This window comes from Anomaloglossus baeobatrachus, chromosome 10 (assembly GCF_048569485.1).
Source record: "Anomaloglossus baeobatrachus isolate aAnoBae1 chromosome 10, aAnoBae1.hap1, whole genome shotgun sequence".
NCBI classification, from domain to species: domain Eukaryota; kingdom Metazoa; phylum Chordata; class Amphibia; order Anura; family Aromobatidae; genus Anomaloglossus; species Anomaloglossus baeobatrachus.
The window spans coordinates 184,643,501-184,670,201 of record NC_134362.1 but is presented as its reverse complement, the minus strand read 5'-3'; the positions used below and the strand labels follow the sequence as shown (position 1 = coordinate 184,670,201).

General features: G+C 51.0%; 1 protein-coding gene across 1 annotated transcript in view; it reads left to right on the top strand.

Annotated features, from left to right (window-relative positions):
* Positions 1-2,826: 2,826 nt before the first annotated feature.
* The window catches only part of NAE1 (NEDD8 activating enzyme E1 subunit 1), a 78,823-nt gene continuing 54,948 nt past the window's right edge, over positions 2,827-26,701 (top strand). The window contains exons 1-15 of the mRNA XM_075326994.1: positions 2,827-2,912; positions 4,183-4,286; positions 4,569-4,629; positions 5,507-5,537; positions 5,635-5,706; positions 5,780-5,859; positions 5,934-6,043; positions 7,921-8,030; positions 8,227-8,289; positions 8,358-8,421; positions 8,498-8,589; positions 9,400-9,459; positions 22,215-22,348; positions 22,928-23,003; positions 23,133-23,172. Coding sequence (XP_075183109.1) covers positions 2,863-2,912; positions 4,183-4,286; positions 4,569-4,629; positions 5,507-5,537; positions 5,635-5,706; positions 5,780-5,859; positions 5,934-6,043; positions 7,921-8,030; positions 8,227-8,289; positions 8,358-8,421; positions 8,498-8,589; positions 9,400-9,459; positions 22,215-22,348; positions 22,928-23,003; positions 23,133-23,172 — 1,147 coding nt within the window. The 5' untranslated portion in view covers positions 2,827-2,862. The remainder of the gene's footprint in view (positions 2,913-4,182; positions 4,287-4,568; positions 4,630-5,506; positions 5,538-5,634; positions 5,707-5,779; positions 5,860-5,933; positions 6,044-7,920; positions 8,031-8,226; positions 8,290-8,357; positions 8,422-8,497; positions 8,590-9,399; positions 9,460-22,214; positions 22,349-22,927; positions 23,004-23,132; positions 23,173-26,701) is intronic.

The following is a 26,701-nucleotide window of genomic DNA, read 5'->3' as shown; positions in this document are numbered from 1 at the left end:
CGCATGATAAGGGACGACACTACGCATGATAAGGGACGACACTACGCTTGATAAGGGAGGACACTACGCTTGATAAGGGAGGACACTATATACAATAAGGGAGGACACTATACACAATAAGGGAGGACACTATACACAATAAGGGAGGACACTATACACAATAAGGGAGGACACTATACACAATAAGGGAGGACACTATACACAATAAGGGAGGACACTATACACAATAAGGGAGGACACTATACACAATAAGGGAGGACACTATACACAATAAGGGAGGACACTATACATAATAAGGGAGGACACTATACATAATAAGGGAGGACACTATACATAATAAGGGAGGACACTATACATAATAAGGGAGGACACTATACATAATAAGGGAGGACACTATACATAATAAGGGAGGACACTATACATAATAAGGGAGGACACTATACATAATAAGGGAGGACACTATACATAATAAGGGAGGACACTATACATAATAAGGGAGAACACTATAATAGAGATGACATTATAAATAAGCGAAAACATTGTAATAAGGGACGGTGCCATGCATAGCAAGATTACATTATCTAGCCGTGGTCGGATACTTTGTAATAATGGCGCTCTACAGTAGTGTAGGGGGGCACGGATACCTGCAGGCCTGCCCTAGTGTTCTATGAATGGGCAGAGAAACAGAATGAAGCCATTGTGCGGACTCTGATATCACATGACTTGTGGGGGCATTATAAAGTGTGTGGGAGCAACTGTGGGGAGTGTATACTCTATGTTGGGACTTGTAGTACCACATATATATATCTAATGTATAAAGCTGAGTGTGTGTGTGTGAGTGTGTATGTGTGTGTGTATATCCGCTAAAGGAATTTGCACCGTTGCATTTACAATCACAAAATTTTGCACAGACACCTCATGTGACTCAGGGAGCTTTATAGACTATGTTTTGACGGGAAAATTTAACCCTGCGCTTTATAGTTACTCTCCAAAAAACCTGCCTCCGTTAAAGTCAATGGAGCTGTGAGCCACAGATTATTAATAGCAGCTGTGATTGGTTGCTAGAAGAAAAAAATGAATTTAGTATAAGAAGCTTATCTGTGAGGTAATAAGATGTCTATGCGGAGACGGATAAAGAGAGACAGAGACAGACTGACAGAGACACAGACAGAGTAAGAGGCAGACAGGGAAAGAGACAGAGAGAGACAGACAGAGGTAGTCAGACAGTCAAAGAGACAGAGGTAAAGAGACAGGGAAAGAGACAGAGAAAAGGAAAGAGACAGGGAAAGAGACAGACAGATGGGAAACGAGACAGACAGAGCGACAGACACACAGCGACAGACAGGTAAAGAGACAGACACACAGAGACAGACACACAGATAGAAAGAGACAGAGATAAACAGACAGAGATGACTGGGAGAGAGAAAGACAGACAGGTCTAATCCCGGGCAACGCCGGGTACTACAGCTCGTGTATGTGTGTATATATATATATATATATATATATATATATATATATATATATATATATATATATTATAATTGCTTTATTCTGTCTGTCTGTCTTGCTCCAAAATGACGTCATTACAGTGACAACCGTCGCCACACCTCGCGCACTAAAGAGCCTGCGACCAACGGCTCAGCTAACAGAACAGCCAGAACTACGGGCCAACAGGACGATGCCAGACACTTTTCCCTGCACCCACAGGAGCCCACACCAGCAACCCAGCCAACACATACCCACCGCTCGCCCCCGCCCCCCGCACACACATTAACCCACTCAGCTCCACCGCCCCCCGCATGTATACACTGAACACACACACCTGGATAGTCACCTGTCCCCAGCCATGCAGTCCCTGGCACTGACGTCCTCAGCGCCATGGCTCCACGCACCCCCCCCCCCCGCACACATTACCCCGCAGGATGGGGGCACATGTCAGGATGGGGGCTGCACCTCGATGGGGGCACATACCAGCATTGGGCCACATCACAGCATCAGCATATTGTTACTTAACTTTGCACTGTTCGTGGCTTTCTTTCATTACAAGCCATGGACATCATTACACATTAGACTCATCTATTAAAACTGTTCCTTCTGTTGTTTGTCATATTAAAATCAATAAACAATTATAAGAATATACTAAATTACACCGAACCCATCCAGTGCATTCATTACCTTCTTATTCACTCTGCCAACCTACATACACATTCTAGACTACCCGATACGTTACAATCGGGCCACCTTCTTATATATATATATATATATATATATATATATATATATATATATATATATATATATATATAAAAATAGATATATATATAAAACTTGAACAGAGTAGTATATACTGGAATTTATAGTGTTATATAACAGGGGAATATAAAGACATTGAAAAGTCACTTGTGGAGCCACACAGCACATACAAGGTATACAGTAGCACGCCATTCTGGGACTTGCAGTACCCGGGATACACGGCAGAGGGCAGTAGTGGTGAAGACACTGTACATTACGCGGCCGCACGTGCTCCCTCGGGTCAGAAATTCGCGGCTTCCGAACAAGTGGCGTGCCGGGAGCGCCACCTGCTGGCGAGATGTGTGGTGACCGGTGACGCCACTAATGGTCATGTGATCAGATGAGCACCAGCAACTCGCTGATAGAAGAAAATTCGTGTGCTGTGGTGCGATCGCCATCTACCGGCGAAATGTGGAATACTTAAACAATATGATGCTGTCTTTGCGCTCTCTGCTGGTGAATATTAGGTATTTCATTGCACACATGTGACCTTATCCTGTCTGTTAGCGGCAGCGCCATCTGCTGCGTGATAGTGGTATCGGTTGTTCGTTATTCCTTCCGGGGGAAATCATGGCGCAGGGAGCGGTGGTGAAAGAGCAGAAGTATGACAGGCAGCTCAGGTACGGACAAGTGTGCATGGTTAGGAAGGTGCAGTGTGGAGAGGGGGTGCTGTGTGAAGAGGGGGTGCAGTGTGAAGAGGGTGTGTGTATTGTAGAGAGAGGGTGCACTTTGGAGGGAAGGTGCAGTGTGGAGAGGGGGTACTTTGTGGAGGGAGTTACGCTGTGGAGAAGGGGTACAGTGTGAAGAGAAGTGTGGAGAGGGGGTGCAGTGTGTAGGGAGGGTGCAGTGTGTAGGGAGGGTGCAGTGTGGAGGGGGGGTGTGCGGTGTAGGAAGGGTGCAGTGTGGAGGGGGGGTGCACTGTGTAGGAAGGGTGCAGTGTGGAGGGGGGGTGCACTGTGTAGGAAGGATGCAGTGTGGAGGGGGGGGTGCAGTGTGGAGAGGAGGTGCACTGTGTAGGAAGGGTGCAGTGTGGAGAGGAGGTGCACTGTGTAGGAAGGGTGCAGTGTGGAGAGGAGGTGCACTGTGTAGGAAGGGTGCAGTGTGGAGAGGAGGTGCACTGTGTAGGAAGGGTGCAGTGTGGAGGGGGGTGCGCGGTGTAGGAAGGGTGCAGTGTGGAGGGGGGTGCGCGGTGTAGGAAGGGTGCAGTGTGGAGGGGGGGTGCGCGGTGTAGGAAGGGTGCAGTGTGGAGGGGGGGTGCGCGGTGTAGGAAGGGTGCAGTGTGGAGGGGGGGTGCGCGGTGTAGGAAGGGTGCAGTGTGGAGGGGGGGTGCGCGGTGTAGGAAGGGTGCAGTGTGGAGGGGGGTGCAGTGTGGAGAGGAGGTGCACTGTGTAGGAAGGGTGCAGTGTGGAGGGGTGGTGCGCGGTGTAGGAAGGGTGCAGTGTGGAGGGGGGTGAAGTGTGGAGAGGAGGTGCACTGTGTAGGAAGGGTGCAGTGTGGAGGGGGGGTGTGCGGTGTGGAGGGGGGAGGTGCACGGTGTGGAGGGGGGGTGCACAGCTCCGCATCCTGGCTGTATACTATAATGTCCATATACATGGTCCTGTAGCTGCTGTCCTGCGCAGTGATGGTGGTGACTGTTCCATGTACATGTTTCATGTGTAAACTATACTGAATACAGCCCAGTGGGCTCCCTCCGCATCCGCCGCCGTGGTCCAATGTTGATCCCATGTGTTTTGTACCTGCCAACGTCTATCCGTATGATTGCTCTATGCCTGTGCACCGCCGAGGTCCAGTGGGCTCCTTGTCCGCCCTCACGGTCCTGGGGGCACAGTAATTTTATCCAATAGTTAAATGCGCACATGTATATGATGACCTCCTGCGTTTCTTCTGCAGACTGTGGGGGGATCATGGGCAGGAAGCGCTGGAGTCGGCTCATGTTTGCCTGATAAATGCCACCGCTACTGGCACCGAGATCCTGAAGAACCTGGTGTTACCCGGTGAGTGGAGATCTACTGCCCCAATATAATGTGTATGATATGTGGTGTCCACAGGAGAGGAGAGGACTAATCTGTGCGACCGCTGGGACCGTCTTCTCTCTGGGGGCACTTCTATGCCTGTTACAAGATGGTAATGCCCATGTGCACCCCACGCTCCAGTCATGCCCCGGGGGTCTGCACTTTTTCCGATGGTCAATCGCGCAGTAAAGTCTCCTTCGGAGAAGTCTTCTTGTCACTTTTAATCTGACATGGTTGTCTGATGTCCCCTCATCTGCTTTGCAGGAATTGGCTCATTCACGATTGTGGACGGAAATGTGGTCAAAGGAGAGGACGTCGGTAACAAGTAAGATCGGTTTAGTTTTATTGTATGTGAATTACAAAAGTCTGTTCCAAATAATGAATTTTCCCTCAAATATGAAGAATGGTGTAATACCCCCTCCCTCCTGCGGGGGGCGCTGTGGTAGATTTGAACACTTATGCCCTACAGATTACAACAGATCGCCTGGAGATCATGTCCGTGATTGGCTCATGGTTAAAATGGGGGCCGCCTTCTAAAACATGGGTGGAAGTGGCGGGATGTGCCCGGGATGGGGCCTCGTTGGGTCGGGATGGGGCCTCGTTGGGTCGGGATGGGGCCTCGTTGGGTCGGGATGGGGCCTCGTTGGGTCGGGATGGGGCCTCGTTGGGTCGGGATGGGGCCTCGTTGGGTCGGGATGTGGCCTCGTTGGGTCGAGATGTGGCCTCGTTGGGTCGGGATGTGGCCTCGTTGGGTCGGGATGTGGCCTCGTTGGGTCGGGATGGGGCCTCGTTGGGTCGGGATGGGGCCTCGTTGGGTCGGGATGGGGCCTCGTTGGGTCGGGATGGGGCCTCGTTGGGTCGGGATGGGGCCTCGTTGGGTCGGGATGGGGCCTCGTTGGGTCGGGATGGGGCCTCGTTGGGTCGGGATGTGGCCTCGTTGGGTCGAGATGTGGCCTCGTTGGGTCGGGATGTGGCCTCGTTGGGTCGGGATGGGGCCTCGTTGGGTCGGGATGGGGCCTCGTTGGGTCGGGATGGGGCCTCGTTGGGTCGGGATGTGGCCTCGTTGGGTCGGGATGGGGCCTCGTTGGGTCGGGATGGGGCCTCGTTGGGTCGGGATGGGGCCTCGTTGGGGCGGGATGTGTCTTTATTTAGTTTTTCTGTATTATGTCGCATGAAGCTAATGTCCTCTTCTTCTATTCCAGCTTCTTCCTGAACAGAAGTAGTATCGGAAAGGTAAGATGATACTTTTGAGAAGTCCTGCTGACATTTTGTTTGCCGAGACCCCAAGAATTGCAAGAAGAATTTGGACATTATTTTGTTTTGCCCCCAGAGTCGGGCGCAGACCTCCATGGAGCTATTGCAGGAGCTAAATGAAGACGTCACTGGCAGTTTTGTATCTGAGGTGAGTGCGGGATGGAGGTGGCCGTCCTCGGCTGTAGATGTCCGCGGTGTAACCTCACCGTCATCCTCCCCAGGACCCGGAGCAGCTGCTGGACAGTGATCCATCTTTCTTCTGCAAGTTTACATTAGTGATCGCCACTCAGCTGTCGGAGAGGTAAATCTGCGCCCAGCGCGTCACCCAGACTATAGCGCCGCCCCTGAGCTCACTGATCGCCATTTCTGTCTCAGCACTTTGCAGCGATTGGCGGAAACACTCTGGAACTCGAATATTCCTCTACTGATCGCCCGGACGTACGGCTTTATCGGCTACATGAGGATTATTGTGAAAGAACATACTGGTAAGATCACTCTGTGTCATATCTCTCTCACCTCTTGACTTTTTTTTTTCTCCTTTCTCTGCTTTTCTCTCTTCTCTTTCCTCCCTGTCTCACCCTTTTCTCTTCCTCTCTCAGCCGTTTCTCTTCCTCTCTCAGCCGTTTCTCTTCCTCTCTCACCCGTTTCTCTTCCTCTCTCAGCCGTTTCTCTTCCTCTCTCAGCCGTTTCTCTTCCTCTCTCAGCCGTTTCTCTTCCTCTCTCAGCCGTTTCTCTTCCTCTCTCACCCGTTTCTCTTCCTCTCTCAGCCGTTTCTCTTCCTCTCTCAGCCGTTTCTCTTCCTCTCTCAGCCGTTTCTCTTCCTCTCTCAGCCGTTTCTCTTCCTCTCTCAGCCGTTTCTCTTCCTCTCTCAGCCGTTTCTCTTCCTCTCTCAGCCGTTTCTCTTCCTCTCTCAGCCGTTTCTCTTCCTCTCTCAGCCGTTTCTCTTCCTCTCTCAGCCGTTTCTCTTCCTCTCTCAGCCGTTTCTCTTCCTCTCTCACCCGTTTCTCTTCCTCTCTCACCCGTTTCTCTTCCTCTCTCACCCGTTTCTCTTCCTCTCTCACCCGTTTCTCTTCCTCTCTCACCCGTTTCTCTTCCTCTCTCACCCGTTTCTCTTCCTCTCTCACCCGTTTCTCTTCCTCTCTCACCCGTTTCTCTTCCTCTCTCACCCGTTTCTCTTCCTCTCTCACCCGTTTCTCTTCCTCTCTCACCCGTTTCTCTTCCTCTCTCACCCGTTTCTCTTCCTCTCTCACCCGTTTCTCTTCCTCTCTCACCCGTTTCTCTTCCTCTCTCACCCGTTTCTCTTCCTCTCTCACCCGTTTCTCTTCCTCTCTCACCCGTTTCTCTTCCTCTCTCACCCGTTTCTCTTCCTCTCTCACCCGTTTCTCTTCCTCTCTCACCCGTTTCTCTTCCTCTCTCACCCGTTTCTCTTCCTCTCTCACCCGTTTCTCTTCCTCTCTCACCCGTTTCTCTTCCTCTCTCACCCGTTTCTCTTCCTCTCTCACCCGTTTCTCTTCCTCTCTCACCCGTTTCTCTTCCTCTCTCACCCGTTTCTCTTCCTCTCTCACCCGTTTCTCTTCCTCTCTCACCCGTTTCTCTTCCTCTCTCACCCGTTTCTCTTCCTCTCTCACCCGTTTCTCTTCCTCTCTCACCCGTTTCTCTTCCTCTCTCAGCCGTTTCTCTTCCTCTCTCAGCCGTTTCTCTTCCTCTCTCAGCCGTTTCTCTTCCTCTCTCAGCCGTTTCTCTTCCTCTCTCAGCCGTTTCTCTTCCTCTCTCAGCCGTTTCTCTTCCTCTCTCAGCCGTTTCTCTTCCTCTCTCAGCCGTTTCTCTTCCTCTCTCAGCCGTTTCTCTTCCTCTCTCACCCGTTTCTCTTCCTCTCTCACCCGTTTCTCTTCCTCTCTCACCAGTTTCTCTTCCTCTCTCACCCGTTTCTCTTCCTCTCTCACCCGTTTCTCTTCCTCTCTCACCCGTTTCTCTTCCTCTCTCAGCCGTTTCTCTTCCTCTCTCAGCCGTTTCTCCTCCTCTCTCACCCGTTTCTCCTCCTCGGCCCTTTTTTTTCCTTTTTTTTTTTTTCCCTCCTCCTTGGACCTTTTTTTCTTTTCCCTCGTCCTCACCCCCTTTTTTCTCTCTCGTGGAGATCATACATTTAAAGGGATTTAAGCAACAAACACTAAATTTTGAAAACATATATTAGACACATAAGGCTTTCATGTGATGTAACATTCGTTACCGTAGAAACACAAAAAGATCACAAAGCCAAAGACTTATCAGCAGCTTTTCGTATAATAAACTGCAGGTGGGGTGCAGAGGTTTTCTGACAATAGCCCCGTTAATGAATTTTCTTCCCTTCCCTCTAATCACCCAGTGATAGAATCTCACCCTGACAATGCTCTGGAGGACCTGCGGCTGGACCAGCCCTTCACCGAGCTCTGGGAACATCTGCAGCTGTGTGACCTGGACCATATGGAGAGGAAGGTATGTAGCACGTGTGTATGTATGTGTATATAATATACATATTTTTCCGATCAACACGTTATCACCCACCCATCTCTCCACCAGGCATAGCCGATAGTTGCTGAATTATCGGAGATTATGGATCATTGGAAAGTGTATAAAACAGAAGAATCGCAAAAATAACCCCTCAATGCATGTATTTGTGTTTTCCATTTAGGATCACAGTCACACTCCGTGGATTATCGTGGTGGCCAAGTACTTGGAGAAATGGCGCAAAGAGGTAATGTCCTGGGGGGTCTCTGCGTCCCACCCTCACGTTCCTCTGACCCCCCCCGACTTTTCTCATAGAATGCAGAACAGATACCCAAGACTTACAAAGAGAAAGAAGCCTTCCGGGACCTACTCCGCCAAGGTATGTGCTCCCGCTATCCCCGGCGCTTCTCACATAGGCCACTCCTCCGTGTAACCTAGTGATCTGCCTTTCACAGGGATCCTGAAGAACGAGAACGGCGTCCCTGAGGACGAGGAGAACTTCGAGGAGGCCGTGAAGAACGTAAACACTGCACTGAATACAACCAAGGTAACAAAGAACATGGAAGTGTCCATTAAAATCAGTGCATGTTCTCTGCCTTGTTTCACAATATTTTGGCTGCTGCACCTACCCGCTGCTGCACCTACCCGCTGCTGCACCTACCCGCTGCTGCACCTACCCGCTGCTGCACCTACCCGCTGCTGCACCTACCCGCTGCTGCACCTACCCGCTGCTGCACCTAACCGCTGCTGCACCTACCCGCTGCTGCACCTACCCGCTGCTGCACCTACCCGCTGCTGCACCTACCCGCTGCTGCACCTACCCGCTGCTGCACCTACCCGCTGCTGCACCTACCCGCTGCTGCACCTACCCGCTGCTGCACCTAACCGCTGCTGCACCTAACCGCTGCTGCACCTAACCGCTGCTGCACCTAACCGCTGCTGCACCTAACCGCTGCTGCACCTCCAGTACACTATATGGGAACACTCATGGTTTCATTTAAAAGTACAACTTGTCCCACAAAAAATAAGTTCTTATATGGCAAGATTGATGGAAAAATAAAGTTATGGCTCTCGGAAGAAAGGGAGCTAAACGAAAAATGGAAAATCGCCCGGGGTGAAGGGGATAAAGGAGCTATTCAGCTTCCAGTGCACAGCAGCACCTAATCAGCGGTAGTCCAGGAGGCGGATCCCCACTAATCTGACCTATCTGTCCAAATGAGAGCTCATTACTGTTAAACATCCCCTTTCATTTCTTTAAAAATGTACTGGCCCTTTAAATTAAATAAAATATAAATTTTAGGATTATATTCCATGTCCATTATGGCTTATTCTTGCCTTTTTGTTTTATTTTCCTTAGGTTCCCAGTAACATTGAAGACATTTTTAATGATGAGCGATGCAGAAACATCACTCAACAGGTGAGACCCCGGGGGCGAAAAATAATGTAGTCACATCCCATCATTCAAAAAGTCCTGTAATCTGGCCTTTACTTTTAGCAAGGATTATCCGAATTTCCAGGGTATCTGATATTAAGGTCTCATTCGCCGGATGAAGGGAATTTTTAGCAGTTTTAACATGGTTTTAACATGGTTTTGTGTTTTGTTTGCTTTTTTTTAAATAAATAAATAAATATATATATATTTTATATACATATATGTGTTTTGTTTTCTTTTTTAAATATTATATATATATATATATATATATATATATATATATATATATAAAAAATAATATATAATATACATATGTATATATATATGAATATATAATATACATGTATATATTATAATATACATATGTAATTGTATATAATTTTTATATATATAATATATAAAATGTGCGTGCGTACATATATTTACATATATATACACACATATATTTGTGTGTGTGTGTGTGTGTGTGTGTGTGTGTGTGTGCATATGTATGTATATATATATATATATATATATATATATATATATTTCTTTGTCGCTCCATTGGGAGACCCATACAATTGGGTGTATAGCTACTGCCTCCGGAGGCCACACAAAGTATTACACTTTAAAAAGTGTAACCCCTCCCCTCTGCCTATACACCCTCCCGTGCATCACGGGCCCATCAGTTTTATGCTTTGTGTTGAAGGAGGCTGACATTCACACAATGCTCCACATTTTAGTCAGCAGCAGCTGCTGATTATATCGGATGGAAGAAAAGAGGGCCCCTAACAGGGCCCCCGGCATGCTCCCTTCTCACCCCACTGAGTCGGCGGTGCTGTTAAGGTTGAGGTACACATTGCGGGTACACAGGCTGGAGCCACATGCCGTTTTCCTTCCCCATCCCTTAGGGGCTCTGGGTGAAGTGGGATCCTAACCGGTCATCCAGCCACTGGGACCGGGCTCCCTCCGCAGCCCCTGGGGGAATCTGCCGGACAGGAGACTGAGTATCGTCAGGGACATGGCCCTGCATCTACAGGTGCTCTGTGTCCCCTTTGGGACGGTGCATGCAGCACCTTGGCCTTCAGACGCGGCAGCGACTGCGGTGTGGTTTTTTTGACCGGGACTACCGCGCCGACCGTGCCTGTTTGCCGGCCGCGGTTTTTACTTTAGTCCCCGGCTTTTGCGGCCTAGTGTATTAAACTCCCGCCCCTGGGCCTGCCAGTCAGGGGGAAGGGCGGGACGGTCGGTATGACGCCGACAGTGAGGGCTGGAGCACACTTCGCTGTCCTCCTCCCCCCTCACTGATCACTATGGGGCACAGATTCCGCACTTTTGTGGTTCCGCCCTCGGCTCCCTCCTCCCCTCGGAACGCCGGCAGCCATTGTTATATGGGTCTCAGTATGATTCTGCCGGTGGAGGATCTCAGAATGTGCTCTGCAGCTCTGGGAGAGGGGGTTCCTAACCGGTCGCCATGCACTGGGACTGGGCTCCATCCGCAGCCCCTGGGGGATTCTGACGGACAGGAGACTGGACATCATCAGGGACAGAGCCCTGCATCCATAAGGTACTCTGTGTCCCCTTTGGGGACGCTGCATGCAGCACCTGGGTTACAAACGCCGCAGCGGTTGCTGTGTGGTTTGTGAGACCGGGACTACCGCGCCGACCGCGCCTGTTTGCCGGCCGCGTTTTTAACTTTAGTCCCCGGCTCTTGCGGCCTAGTACCATATACTCCCGTTCCCGGGCCTGCCAGTCAGGGGTAACGACGGGACGGCCGACTGGACGTCGGCAGTGAGGGCTGGAGCATACTTGGTATCCTCCTCCCCCCTCACTGAGCACTGTGGGGCACCAGTTTCCCAATCGGGTGCTGGCCCCCCTTGGGTGCCGAAGTGTGTGTTTATATATATATATTTATATGGTATATGATTTCACTGTTCGGCAGCACTATTTGCTTTTGGCTATATACCCTCGCTGATTACTAAGAGGTGACAACAGCAGGTCGTCCGCAAACAGTAAGGGTGCCAAGGCACAGGCTTTCTTTGCAACCTGTACCTCTTGTGCGGCTATTTTGCCGGCAGGTTCCACCTATCATTGTGTACAAATGCTTGGCCCCTGGGGCACTCACTCAGCCGGAGCCTCCGGCACTGGTGGGACCCTCGGCTCAGGTGGTACCACCGGTTTCCACTGCACAGATGGCAGGGACAGAGTTTGCACGTTTGACTGAGCAACTCTCTGAGTCGCTTTCACATTCCATGACCCAGTCTATGTACAGAGGGGCTGCTAAGATACTGGAAGCTTTGCAGTCCAGACCGGTAACACAGGGCCAGGGCGCTGTGAGTTCATCGCTCCCAGGCCCCTCTGGGTCGGTACAACAAGGGGCTCCTGGGGTAACACCCAGATCCCACGGTGAGAACTCCGACACGGACCGCGGCCTCAGACAGGCTAACCGGGCTCGCTGGGAACCTTCCACGACTTCATCACGCTCAGCTTGAGGACTCTCGGGAGAATGAAGTGGAGGTCGCAGCTCAGGGCTCTGACCCTGACGTTGCTCTCAATCTGGATACACCTGAAGGGGACGCCATAGTAAATGACCTTATAGCGTCCATCAACCAGGTGCTAGACCTCTCTTCCCCATCTTCTCCTATGGAGGAGTCGGCTTCACAGCGGGAGAAACACCAGTTTAGGTTTCCCAAATGTACACGGAGTGCGTTTTTCGATCACTCTAACTCCAGAGAGGCTGTCCAGAAGCACAGAACTTTCCGGACAAGCGCTTTACTAAGCGCCTTAATGACACACGTTACCCTTTCCCCCCCTGACGTAGTTAAGGGTTGGGCTCAGCGTCACAAGGTGGATCCTCCAGTCTCCAGACTGGCGGCTAGATCCGTAGTATTAGTGGCAGATGGTTCATCTCTCATGGATGCCACTGACAGGCAAATAAAGCTTATGATGAAATCCATCTATGAAGCCATAGGCGCATCTTTTGCTCCGGCCTTCGCAGCCGTGAGGGCACTCCAAGCTATCTCAGCTTCTCTGGCTGAGATTAATGCGGTCGCACGTACCTCTGCCCCGCAGGTTGTGTCCTTGGCTTCTCAAGCGTAGGTCTTTTCGTCCTACGCCATGAAGGCCGTTCCTGGACTCTGCGAGCCGTACAGCGGTAGCATCCACCAATTCGGTGGCAGCCCGCTGGGCCATGTGGCTACGTGAATGGAAGGCAGAATCTGCTTCCAAGAAGTTCTTAACCGGTTTGCCATTTTCTGGCGACCGTTTGTTTGACGAGCAATTGGATGAAATTATTGAACAGCCCAAGGGAAAGGACTCGTCCTTGCCCCAGTCCAAACCAACCAGACCTCAGCAACGAAAAATACAATCGAGGTTTCGGTCCTTTCGGTCCTCAGCCAAGTTCCGTTCCTCCACATCCAACAGGTCAGAGGAGGGCCAGAGGAACTCTTCTGCATGGCGGTCTAAGTCACGTCTTACAAAGACCGCCGGAGGAACCGCCTCCAAGGCGGCTTCCTCATGACTTCGGCCTCACCAAGACCACGTCCTCGGTCGGTGGCAGGCTCTCCCGCTTTTGCGACGCCTGGTGGGCACATGTCCAAAACCGATGGGTGAGAGACAGTCTGTCTCACGGTTACAGGATAGAGATCAGCTCTCGTCCTCCGACTCGTTTCTTCAGAACATCTCCGCCCCCCGAGCGAACCGATGCATTTTTTTCAGCCGGTGAATTCTGACGGCAGATGGAGTTGTGATCCCCGTTCCGCTTCAAGAACGTGGTCGCGGCTTTACTCCAACTTGTTCGGGGTACCAAAAAAGGACGGATCATTCCGTTCAGTTATGGGCCTCATTCTGCTCAACAGACACGTGAGAACCAGACTTTTTCGGATGAAATCTCTCCGCTCTGTCATCGTCTCGATCCCAAGGAGACTTCCTAGCATCAATCGACATCAGGGATGCTTATCTCCATGTTCCGATTGCACCAGAGCATCAACGCGTCTTGTGTTTCGCCATCCGGGACGAACACTTTCAGCTCGTGGCTCTGCCTTTCGGCCTGGCGACAGCCCCACGGGGCTTCACCAAGGTCATGGCATCAGTGGTGGCGGGCCTACACTCTCAGGGACACTCGGTGATCCCTGTCTTAGACGATCTCCTAAGTCAAGACACCCTCTCGGGTGGCATGTCAACTCGGTCCGAACATTGCTCTGGAGACTCTCCAGAGGTTAGGGTGGATCATCAATTTCCCAAAGTAAAAATTGACACCGACCCAATCACTGACTTACCTCTTGATGGAGTTTCATTCTCGCTCAGAGATAGTGAAGCTTCCGCTGGACAAACAGCGTTCGCTGCAGACAGGGGTGCACTCTCTCCTTCGGGCCCAGTCACGCCCCTTGAGGTCCCCCACGCGCTTCCTAGGGAAGATGGTGGCAGCAATGGAGGTAGTTCCCCTTGCGCAGTATTCATCTGTGTCCACTCCAATGGCACATTCTCCGCAAATGGGACAGGAGGTCGACGTCCCTAGACAGGAACGTCTCTCTTTCTCTGGCAACCAAAACCTCTCTTCAGTGGTTGCTTCTTCCCACTTCTTGTCGAATGAAAAATCCTTCCTGCTCCCTTCCTGGGCGGACGAGAGTGTCAGGGTGGACAGCGGTCTTCCTCCACCACAGGGCTCAGGGAACCTGGACTCCGACAGAGTCCTCCCTTCAGATCAATGTTCTGGAATTAAGGGCAGTGTATCTAGCCCTACAGGCGTTCCAGCGGTGGCTGGACGGCAGGCAGATCCGGATACAGTCGGACTACGCCACTGCGGTCGCGTACATCAACCACCAGCACAGAGCGCTGGCGGCGGACGCATCAGTTCAGAACTGGTCGCAATTTCGACTGCCTTATGTATTTCCCCCTCTGGCACTGCTGCCCAGAGTGTCATTCAAAATCGGGTCCGACTGCCGCCGCGCCATCCTCGTTGCTCTACACTGGCCGAGGAGGTCGTGATACCTGGATCTGTGACACCTTACGGTGGGTCGCCCGTGGGCACTCCCGGACCGTTCAGACTTGCTGTCTCAAGGGCCATTTTCCTTCTGAATTCTGCGGCCTTCCACCTCACTGCGTGGCCATTGTTGCCTGGCTCTTAGCGTCCTCGGAGTTATCTCTATCACGCCTTTCGCAGAAGGTGGTCTTCCAAGTGGCAGGCGCATCACTTCGGAGAGTGTCGGAGCTAGCAGCGCTATCATGCAAAGCCCCCTTCCTGGTGTTACGCCAGGACGAGGTGGTCCTGCGTCCGGTCCCGGAATTCCTACTTAAGGTGGTATCCCCCTTTTCTTTTTCGCTCCTAATTGGGAGACCCAGACAATTGGGTGTATAGCTACTGCCTCCGGAGGCCGCACAAAGTACTACACTTAAAAGTGTAAGGCCCCTCCCCTTCTGGCTATACACCCCCCCGTGGGAGCACGGGTCCCTCAGTTTTTGCTTTGTGCGAAGGTCGTCAGACACGCACGCATAGCTCCACTATTTAGTCAGCAGCAGCTGCTGACTATGTCGGATGGAAGAAAAGAGGGCCCATACAGGGCCCCCAGCATGCTCCCTTCTCACCCCACTTTCTGTCGGTGGTGCTTGTTAAGGTTGAGGTACCCATTGCGGGTACGGAGGCTGGAGCCCACATGCTGATTCCTTCCCCATCCCCATTAGGGCTCTGGGCGAAGTGGGATTTTACCGGTCTCCAGGCACTGAGACCGTGCTCCATCCACAGCCCCTGGAGAAGCTGCTGGATATGGAGCTGAGTATCGTCAGGGACATGGCCCTGCTCCGTCAAGGTACTCTGTGTCCCCGTGCATACGCGCGCACACCGCAGCATTGCTGGGTGTGTTAGTGCGCCGGGGACAACAGCGCTGCTGCGCTTGTGCCATTTCCTCACTTCAGCTTAGCTGAGTGGGTAGACTCAGGGAGAACGGTCGCGCCGGCCGCTGGGACTGCGACGCGGCTGGGACTTGTGGTGCGCCGGGGACTTCCGCGCTGACCGTGCATATATCACGGCCGCGCTTATTACTACAGTCCCCGGCTTTTGCGGCCTAGTTCGTTCGTTCCCGCCTCCGCACCTGCCAGTCAGGAGGAGGGCGGGACGCTGTACAGAGCATCAGCGCTGAGGGCTGGAGTCTTTTTTACATACTCCAGCCCTCACACCAGGCACAGTAGGACGCAGTTTCCCGCACTTTGTTTGTGGCACGCCCACGGTCCGCCCCTCTTCACTGAACGCCGGCAGCCATTCCTGCCTGCACGCTGAGCTGCAGAGGGGAGACCCAGACACGGGATTCTACGGCCTCATACCCGCTGTTCAGCGGGCGGTAAGCAGCCCTCAAGGGCTCACCCCCACTTGTGCCGTTTGTATACTGAGTATTTTGTGTTTGCAAATACTTTGTACTGTACGGTCGCTGGTGATTCTCGGCTATATACCCTCCTAGATTACAAGGAGGCAACAGCATGTCGTCCGCAAAACGCAAGGGTGCTAAGGCACAGACATTATATGCTGCCTGTACCGCATGTGGGGCTGCTCTACCGGCAGGTTCCACTGACCCCCATTGTGTGCAGTGCTCGGCCCCTGTGCAACTTGCACAGCCGGGGCCTCTGCTGGACGTGACCCAGAGTGTACCACCTGTGAATGCTGTCCAGGTGACAGGAACGGAGTTTGCAGCTTTTGCTGACAGATTGTCTATGACCATGTCAAAGATTCTTGAAACATTGCAGTCTAGACCAGTAACTCAGACCATGGACACTGTGGCATCATTGCTCCCTGGTCCCCCTCAGCTGGAACACTTCCAAGCTCCGGGGGTGTCACATGCATCCCAGGGTGACGATTCTGACTCAGACAACAGTCCCAGACAACCTAAGCGGGCTCGTTATGAGGAGCCCTCAACTTCGTCTCACTGGTCAGGATCCCAGCGGGACGAATCTATGGGTGATGAGGCGGATGTAACTGATCAAGATTCCGATCCTGGGACCGCTCTCAATCTGGATACACCGGATGGTGACGCCATAGTGAATGATCTTATAGCGTCCATCAATAGGATGTTAGATATTTCCCCGCCAGCTCTTCCTGCGGAGGAGGCAGCTTCACAGCAGGAGAAATTCCATTTTAGAGATATCCCAAGCGTAAATTAAGCACTTTTCTGGACCACTCTGACCTTAGAGATGCAATCCAGAAACACCACGCTTATCCTGAGAAGCGGTTTTCTAAACGGCTTAAAGATACACGCTATCCTTTCCCCCCTGACGTGGTCAAGGGTTGGACCCAGTGTCCCAAGGTGGACCCTCCAATCTCCAGGCTTGCAGCTAGATCTTTAGTTGCAGTAGAAGATGGAGCGGCACTTAAAGATGCCACTGACAGGCAGATGGAGCTCTGGCTGAAATCCATCTATGAAGCTATTGGAGCGTCGTTGGCGCCAGCTTTTGCAGCCGTATGGGCACTCCAAGCCATTTCAGCTGGGCTTATACAAGTCGACTCGGTCACACGTACATCTGCCCCGCAGGTGGCACCATTGACCTCTCAAATGTCTGCATTCGCGTCTTACGCGATTAATGCTGTCCTGGACTCTACGAGCCGTACGGCGGTGGCGTCAGCCAACTCCGTGGTTTTGCGCAGAGCCCTGTGGTTGAGAGAATGGAAGGCAGATTCTGCTTCCAAGAAGTGCTTAACCAGTTTGCCTTTTTCTCGCGACCGATTGTTTGGGGAGCGTTTGGATGAAATCATTAAACACTCCAAGGGTATGGACTCATCCTTAACTCAACACAGACAAAACAAGCCCCAACAAAGGAGGGGTCAGTCTGGTTTTCGGTCCTTTCGAGGCTCAGGCAGGTCCCAATTCTCCTCGTCCAAAAGGACTCAAAAGGATCAGAGAGGCTCAGATTCTTGGCGGACTCAGTCACGCCCAAAAAAGACAGCAGGAAGAACCGTTACCAAGACGGCTTCCTCATGACTTTCAGCCTCCTCTCTCCGCATCCTCGGTCGGTGGCAGGCTCTCCCGCTTTGGCGACATTTGGCTGTCACAGGTCAAAGACCGTTGGGTGAAGGACATTCTGTCTCACGGGTACAGGATAGAGTTCAGCTCTCGTCCTCCAACTCGTTTCTTCAGGACTTCCCCACCGCCCGACCGAGCCGATGCTCTGCTGCAGGCGGTGGCCGCTCTAAAGGCGGAAGGAGTGGTGACTTCCGTTCCTCTTCAGGAACAAGGTCACGGTTTTTACTCCAATCTGTTTGTGGTGCCAAAGAAGGACGGGTCCTTTCGGCCCGTCCTGGATCTAAAATTGCTCAACAAACACGTAAAAACCAGGAGGTTCCGGATGGAATCTCTACGCTCCGTCATAGCCTCAATGTCTCAAGGAGATTTCTTAGCATCAATAGACATCAAAGATGCTTATCTTCACGTGCCGATTGCGCCAGAGCATCAGCGTTTTCTACGCTTCGTTATAGAAAGCGAACACCTGCAGTTCGTAGCGTTACCTTTCGGGCTGGCAACAGCCCCTCGGGTCTTCACCAAGGTCATGGCAGCAGTAGTAGCTGTCCTGCACTCGCAGGGTCACTCCGTGATCCCGTATTTGGACGATCTACTTATAAAGGCACCCTCTCAAGAGGCATGCCAACACAGTCTGGACGTGGCACTGAAGACTCTCCAGAGTTTCGGGTGGATTATCAACTTTTCAAAGTCAAATCTAACCCCGACCCAATCACTAACATATCTTGGCATGGAGTTTCATACTCTCTCAGCGATAGTGAAGCTTCCACTGGACAAGCAGTGCTCTCTGCAGACAGGGGTGCAATCTCTCCTGCAGAACCAGTCCCACTCCTTGAGGCGCCTCATGCATTTCCTAGGGAAGATGGTGGCAGCAATGGAAGCAGTCCCTTTCGCGCAGTTTCATCTGCGCCCTCTACAATGGGACATTCTCCGCCAATGGGACGGGAAGTCGACGTCCCTCGACAGGGATGTCTCCCTCTCTCAGGCAGCCAAGGACTCTCTCCGATGGTGGCTTCTTCCCACCTCATTGTCAAAAGGAAAGTCGTTCCTACCCCCATCCTGGGCGATGGTCGCGACAGATGCGAGCCTATCAGGGTGGGGAGCAGTGTTTCTTCACCACAGGGCTCAGGGTACGTGGACTCAGAGAGAGTCCACCCTTCAGATCAATGTTCTGGAAATCAGAGCAGTCTATCTTGCTCTGCGAGCCTTCCAACAGTGGCTGGAGGGCAAGCAGATCCGGATTCAGTCGGACAATTCCACAGCGGTGGCGTACATCAACCACTAAGGGGGAACACGCAGTCGGCAAGCCTTTCAAGAAGTCCGGCGGATTCTGACGTGGGTGGAAAACACAGCATCCACCATATCCGCAGTTCACATCCCAGGCGTGGAAAACTGGGAAGCAGACTTTCTCAGTCGCCAGGGCATGGACGCAGGGGAATGGTCCCTTCACCCGGACGTGTTTCAGGAGATCTGTCGCCGCTGGGGGATGCCGGACGTCGACCTGATGGCGTCACGGCACAACAACAAGGTCCCGGTTTTCATGGCACGGTCTCACGATCACCGAGCTCTGGCGTCAGACGCCTTAGTTCAGGATTGGTCGCAGTTCCGACTACCTTATGTGTTTCCACCTCTGGCATTGTTGCCCAGAGTGCTCCGCAAAATCAGGTCCGACTGCCGTTGCGCCATTCTCGTCGCTCCAGACTGGCCAAGGAGGTCGTGGTACCCAGATCTGTGGCATCTTACGGTAGGACAACCGTGGGCGCTACCAGGCCGTCCAGACTTGCTGTCTCAAGGGCCGTTTTTCCATCTGAATTCTGCGGCCCTGAACCTGACTGTGTGGCCATTGAGTCCTGGATCCTAGGGACCTCAGGTTTATCTCCTGATGTTGTTGCCACCATGAGACAGGCTAGGAAACCATCCTCCGCCAAGACTGGCCAAGGAGGTCGTGGTACCCAGATCTGTGGCATCTTACGGTAGGACAACCGTGGGCGCTACCAGGCCGTCCAGACTTGCTGTCTCAAGGGCCGTTTTTCCATCTGAATTCTGTGGCCCTGAACCTGACTGTGTGGCCATTGAGTCCTGGATCCTAGGGACCTCAGGTTTATCTCCTGATGTTGTTGCCACCATGAGACAGGCTAGGAAACCATCCTCCGCCAAGATCTACCACAGAACGTGGAAGATATTCTTATCTTGGTGCTCCGCTCAGGGAGTTTCTCCCTGGCCATTTGCATTGCCTATTTTTCTTTCCTTCCTGCAGTCTGGGTTGGAAAAAGGTTTGTCGCTTAGCTCCCTTAAAGGACAAGTCTCTGCGCTATCCGTATTCTTTCAGAAGCGCCTGGCGCGACTTCCTAAGGTACGCACGTTCCTGGAGGGGTTTGTCATATCGTTCCCCCTTACAAGCGGCCATTGGAACCCTGGGATCTGAACAAGGTTCTAATTGCTCTCCAGAAGCCACCTTTCGAGCCTATGAAGGAGATTTCCTTTTCTCGGCTTTCACAGAAAGTGGCTTTTCTGGTGGCGGTCACGTCTCTTCGGAGAGTGTCAGAGCTGGCGGCGTTATCTTGCAAATCTCCCTTCCTGGTGTTTCACCAAGACAAGGTAGTACTGCGTCCAATTCCAGAGTTTCTTCCCAAGGTGGTATCTTCCTTTCATCTCAATCAGGATATCACTTTACCATCTTTGTGTCCGCATCCAGTTCACCAATTTGAAAAGGGTTTGCATCTGTTGGACCTGGTGAGAGCACTCAGGATCTACATTTCCCGCACGGCGCCTCTGCGCCGTTCGGATGCACTCTTTATCCTGGTCGCTGGTCAGCATAAAGGGTCGCAAGCTTCCAAATCCACCCTTGCGCGGTGGATCAAGGAACCAATTCTTCACGCCTACCGTTCTGCTGGGCTTCCGACTCCTTCTGGACTGAAGGCCCATTCTACCAGAGCCGTGGGTGCGTCCTGGGCATTACGGCATCAGGCTACGGCTCAGCAGGTGTGCCAGGCGGCTACCTGGTCGAGTCTGCACACTTTTACCAAGCATTATCAGGTGCATACCTACGCTTCGGCGGATGCCAGCCTAGGTAGACAAGTCCTGCAGGCGGCGGTGGCCCACCTGTAAGAAAGGGCTGCCTGACAGCCCGATCACGAGGTATTCTTTTACCCACCCAGGGACTGCTTTTGGACGTCCCAATTGTCTGGGTCTCCCAATTAGGAGCGAAAAAGAAGAAGGGAATTTTGTTTACTTACCGTAAATTCCTTTTCTTCTAGCTCCAATTGGGAGACCCAGCACCCGCCCTGTTTTTTCTTAGGGATTTTGTTTTTCGGGTGCACATGTTGTTCATGTTGATAAGTTACGTTCTCCGATATTGTTATCGGATTGAATTTGTTTTTGAAACAGTTATTGGCTTTCCTCCTTCTTGCTTTTGCACTAAAACTGAGGGACCCGTGCTCCCACGGGGGGGGTGTATAGCCAGAAGGGGAGGGGCCTTACACTTTTAAGTGTAGTACTTTGTGCGGCCTCCGGAGGCAGTAGCTATACACCCAATTGTCTGGGTCTCCCAATTGGAGCTAGAAGAAAAGGAATTTACGGTAAGTAAACAAAATTCCCTTCTTTCTTCTCAATCAGGATATCTCCTTACCTTCTTTTGGCTCATCCAGTTCACCAGTGTGAAAAGGATTTGCACTTGTTAGATCTAGTGAGAGCACTCCGGCTCTACATTTCTCGCACGGCGCCCCTGCGCTGTTCTGATGCGCTCCTTGTCCTTGTCGCTAGCCAGCGTAAGGGGTCGCAGGCTTCCAAGTCAACCTTGGCTCGGTGGATCAAGGAACGGATTCTTGAAGCCTACCGTCTTCGGGGCTTCCGATTCCTTTAGGGCTGAAAGCCCATTCTACCAGAGCCGTGGGTGCGTCCTGGGCATTGCGGCACCAGGCTACAGCTCAGCAGGTGTGTCAGGCGGCTACCTGGGCGAGTCTGCACACTTTTCACGAAACACTATCAGGTTCATGCCTATGCGGCGGCAGATGCCAGCCTAGGTAGGCGAGTCCTTCAGGCGGCGGTTGCCCACCTGTAAGAGAGGGCCGTTTTTTTCGGCTCTTTTTATCGAGGTATTCTTTTACCCACCCAGGGACTGCTTTTGGACGTCCCAATTGTCTGGGTCTCCCAATGGAGCGACAAAGAAGAAGGGAATTTTGTTTACTTACCGTAAATTCCTTTTCTTCTAGCTCCTATTGGGAGACCCAGCACCCGCCCCTGTTCCCTTCGGGCTGGTTGTTCTTTTGTGTACACATGTTGTTCATGTTGAATCGTTTCTTTTGGTTCATGGTTTCAGTTCTCCGAACATCCTTCGGATTGAATTTACCTTAGACCAATTTATAAGTTCCTCCTTCCTGCTTTGGCCCCAAAACTGATGGGCCCGTGATGCACGGGAGGGTGTATAGGCAGAGGGGAGGGGTTACACTTTTTAAAGTGTAATACTTTGTGTGGCCTCCGGAGGCAGTAGCTATACACCCAATTGTCTGGGTCTCCCAATAGGAGCTAGAAGAAAAGGAATTTACGGTAAGTAAACAAAATTCCCTTCATTTTAAATGTTTGTGTGTGTGTATATGTGTGTATATATATATATATGTAATATACATATAGTGTGAATATGTGTGCATATATACGTATATTTACATACACACACACACAGGAAGTGTGTATATATATTCTATAAAAAAAAAATAGGATTTAATATCCCTTTCACCTTGATGTCCTAATTTTTTTTTTTTTTTGTAGTCTTCTGATTTTTGGATTTTGGCTCGAGCTGTTAAAGAATTCACATCATGTGAAGGGAAAGGGAATCTGCCGCTGCGAGGAACGATTCCCGATATGATCGCCGACTCGGATAAATTCATTAAACTGCAGAATGTGTGAGTTTATTGACAGTTGTAACCATTTTTCACAAAGTGATACAGAAAAAATTAGGTTAAGCGCTTTAAAAAAAAAAAAAAAAAACCTATTATTTCACCTTGACTGGAGTTTTTTTTTTTTCTTCCTCCATGCTTTACACTGCAGCTTTGCTTCTTCAGAAGGACTGTTGTGTATAAGCAGGTTTTATCTTAAGAATGGCTGCAAATTTGAATAGTCAGTAAATTACAAAAGTGCTTGTATTTAAAACTACTATCCCACAATATACCTCTGAAAATGGGAAAAGCCCTTTAAGCTGTAGATATATTTAGGAGATGAGCCTAAAGCTGGCCATACACCTTCATGATTGGTGGTTAACCGGGGGAAAGAAAAATTCAGTAAGTTACGTTCAATGCCCGATCCTTTTGTTTTAAAGGTTTAATAAGTTGCCGCCAGAGGTACAGGCCTGGTTGAGCGTGCATGTGTAAGGCACATTTGGCCAAAATCTGATGTGTGGGGTCAGCTTTACTGTAATTTTTTATTTTCTTTTTCAGGTAAAATAAATCTGACAAATCCATTTACCGATGTGTTTTGCCTCATAGGTATCGAGAAAAAGCTAAAAATGATGCTTCAACAGTGGAAAATTATGTTTCTAAACTCCTGCAGTCTATTGGCAGAGTAAGTCTATAATGGAGTGTTTTGATTTTTTTTAGTTTTGTTTTTTTTTTTATTTAAATTTCCAAATTCATAGGATTTAGACTTTGTTACAAATAATTGTTATATTGTTTTTTTTTTTGTCTACTACAGCCCTCAGAAAGCATATCTGAAAAAGATATCCGCCTTTTCTGTAAGTGTTTTTTTTCTTATTTTTAGTTTCACTTTTCTTTTCTTCTTTTTTTTTTTTTTTTAAGAACTGATGAATAAATACAGAGTTATTCTCTTCCCTCTCTGTAATGTGCACAATGACCAGCAGATGGCACTGCCGATCCTCATACATACAGATTACGCTTTCTGGTCCTTACATTTTGGTTCAGTCACCCCACAACTTTGTACCTGTTTTTATATATACTGCTCAAAAAAAATATAATTTGTTTTTCAGTGCATTTTTTTTTTTTTTAAATAAACTATATGTTCATTCATTCATTCATTTATTTATTATTTTTAAAACCAGTAACTATGCATAATTTAAAAAAGGATATGTATTTAAAAAAACAACAAACTTCAAGGAGTATATATTTAGAGAAAAGAAAAAAACTAGAATATTAAAAAAGAACATTTTTTTTAAATAAATTATAGATTTTTTTTTAAATATGATTTTAAATGTTTTCTTTAAAAGACTTTTATATATATATATATATATATATATATATATATATATATATATATATATATATATATATATATATGCTTTTTTAAAATATTTGCTTTTTAATAATTATGCTTTTATTTTTAAATATATATTTCTTTGTCGCTCCATTGGGAGACCCAGACAATTGGGTGTATAGGCTATGCCTCCGGAGGCCGCACAAAGTATTACACTAAAAGTGTAAAGCCCCTCCCCTTCTGCCTATACACCCCCCCGTGCTCCCACGGGCTCCTCAGTTTTTATGCTTTGTGCGAAGGAGGCAGACATGCACGCACAGCTCCACAGATTGGTCAGCAGCAGCTGCTGACTATGTCGGATGGAAGAAAAGTGGGCCCATATAGGGCCCCCAGCATGCTCCCTTCTCACCCCACTCTTGTCGGCGGTGTTGTTAAGGTTGAGGTATCCATTGCGGGTACGGAGGCTGGAGCCCACATGCTGTTTTCCTTCCCCATCCCCCTTAGGGCTCTGGGTGAAGTGGGATCCTATCGGTCTCCAGGCACTGAGACCGTGCTTCATCCACAACTCCAGAGGAGCCTGCTGGATAGGAGCCGGGTATCGTTCAGGGACATGGCCCTGCTACTTGGAGGTACTCTGTGTCCCCGTAGGGACCGCGCACAGCAACACTCCAGCATTGCTGGGTGTGCTAGTGCACCGGGGACCGCGGCGCTGACCGGGTTAAATGTGCCATTACACACTCAGCGTCGCTGAGTGTGTTTGTGTGGGGACTACCGCGCTGACCGCCGCTGCCATGGTTAACACTGCGGCGCGGCTGGGACTTGTAGTGCGCCGGGGACTTCCGCGCCGGCCGCGCTTATACGGCGGCCGCGCTTATTACTCGAGTCCCCGGCTTTTGCGGCCTAGTCTTTTTTCCTCCCGCCCCCAGCCCTGACAGGCAGGGGAAGGGCGGGACGCTGTACAGACGAGCAGCAATGAGGGCTGGAGCATGCTTTGCATACTCCATCCCCCTCACTGTGCACAGTGGGGCACCAGTTCCCGCACTTTCTGGGTCACGCCCACGGCTCCCTCCTCTCCTCAGGACGCCGGCAGCCATTCCTGTCAGCTCCTCGGACGCTGCAGAGGGGGACAAATTCTGGGAGACCCAGGCAGGGATTCTGGTGGCCTCACAACCGCTTTAAGCGGGTGGTAAGCAGCACCTGTGGTGCTAGCCCCATTGTGCAGAAGTGTAATTATATGTTTATGGTATATACTTTACACTGTATGGTGCACAGTTGATTCTGGCTATATACCCTATTGTGTTGCTCAGGGAAGACAATAGCATGGCGCCCACAAAAGGCAGGGGTGCCAAAACACAGGCTTACTATGCTGCCTGCGCCGCATGTACGACGCCGCTACCGGCAGGTTCCACTGACCCTCATTGTGTGCACTGCTCGGCCCCTGCTGCACTTACTCAGCCGAAGCCTCTGCTAAGAGGGGCCCAGGGGGAGCCACCTGCTGACACTATCCAGGTGACAGGGACGGAGTTTGCAGTCTTTAAGGATAAACTCTCTGAAACTATGGCTAAGATACTAGAAGCCTTGCAGTCCAGACCGGTATCTCAGCACAGGGACTCTGTTGAATCATTGTTCCCTGGCCCCCCTCAGTTGGACCAACAATGTCCCCCCGGGGTATCTCATAGATCCCAGGCTGGGGGCTCTGACACGGACCCCAGCCCCAGACCGATTAAGCGAGCTCGCTTGGAAATTCCCTCGACATCATCATATTGTTCAGGGTCTCAGCGGGGGGAATCTCTGGTTGATGACGCGGAGACAGCTGATCAGGATTCTGATCCTGAGGCCGCTCTCAATCTAAATACTCCGGACGGGGACGCCATAGTGAACGATCTTTTCTTCAGCGCTCTATTGGGAGACCCAGACGATTGGGGTATAGCTACTGCCCTCTGGAGGCCACACAAAGCACTACATTAAAAGTGCAAGGCCCCTCCCCCTCTGGCTATACCCCCCCCGTGGTATCACGGGTTCACCAGTTTTAGCTTTGTGTGCGAAGGAGGTCAGACATTCCATGCATAGCTCCACAGATTTTAGTCAGCAGTAGCTGCTGACTATTTCGGATGGAAGAAAAGAGGACACATATAGTGTCCCCAGCATGCTCCCTTCTCACCCCTGGATGGTGTTGTAAGGTTGAGGTACCTATTGCTGGTACAGGGATGGAGCCTGACATGCTGTTTTCCTTCCACATCCCCTGGTAGGGCTCTGTGGAAGTGGGATCCTGCCGGCCTCTCAGCTCTGACGCCGGGCTCCATCCACAGACCCATTAGAACCTGATGGAGACGGAGCAGGAGTACGATCAGGGACAGGCCCTGCATCATACAGGTACTCTGTGTCCCCGGCAGGCACAGACACACTCCGGGCTGGCTGGGTGTTGTAGTGCGCCGGGGACCGCAACGTTGGAGTTAGTGTCCCTACAGATTACTGGGGGATTGTTTGTGTATGGGAACGCAGCGCCGACCCCCTCTGGACCGGGCGGCGCTGCTGTGACTTGTGGTGCGCCGGGGATCCGCCGTCCGCACTTTTACGGCGGCGGCGGTTATAAATTGAGTCCCCGGCTTTTTGGGCCTAGGACGCCGGCAGCTCCGATTCGTTCCCGCCCCCACCCTGTCATTCAGGGTAGGGGAGAGACGCTGTTCGCTAGCAGCGACGAGGGCTGGAGCCTGATTTACATGCTCCAGCCCTCACACTAGGCACAGAGGGAAGCAGGCTTCCCGCTCTTAGCCAGGAACGCCCAGGGCCCGCCCCCCTTCTCTCTCAGGACGCCGGCAGCCATTACATGCAGTCTGGCTGGAGGAAGGACGCAAGGCTCTGGGAGACCTGGACTAGGGGCTATCTGGCGACCACACACCCGCTTTTTAAGCGGGCGGTAAGCGATTTTTCTGTGCTGGTCCCTCTAGTGCCCCACGGTGTATCGGTGTACTGTGTAGGATATAGAGATATTGTATTTCTTGCACTGTGAGGTCGCTTCTGGCTGCTCTCCCAGATCACTCTGTGGAAGCAGC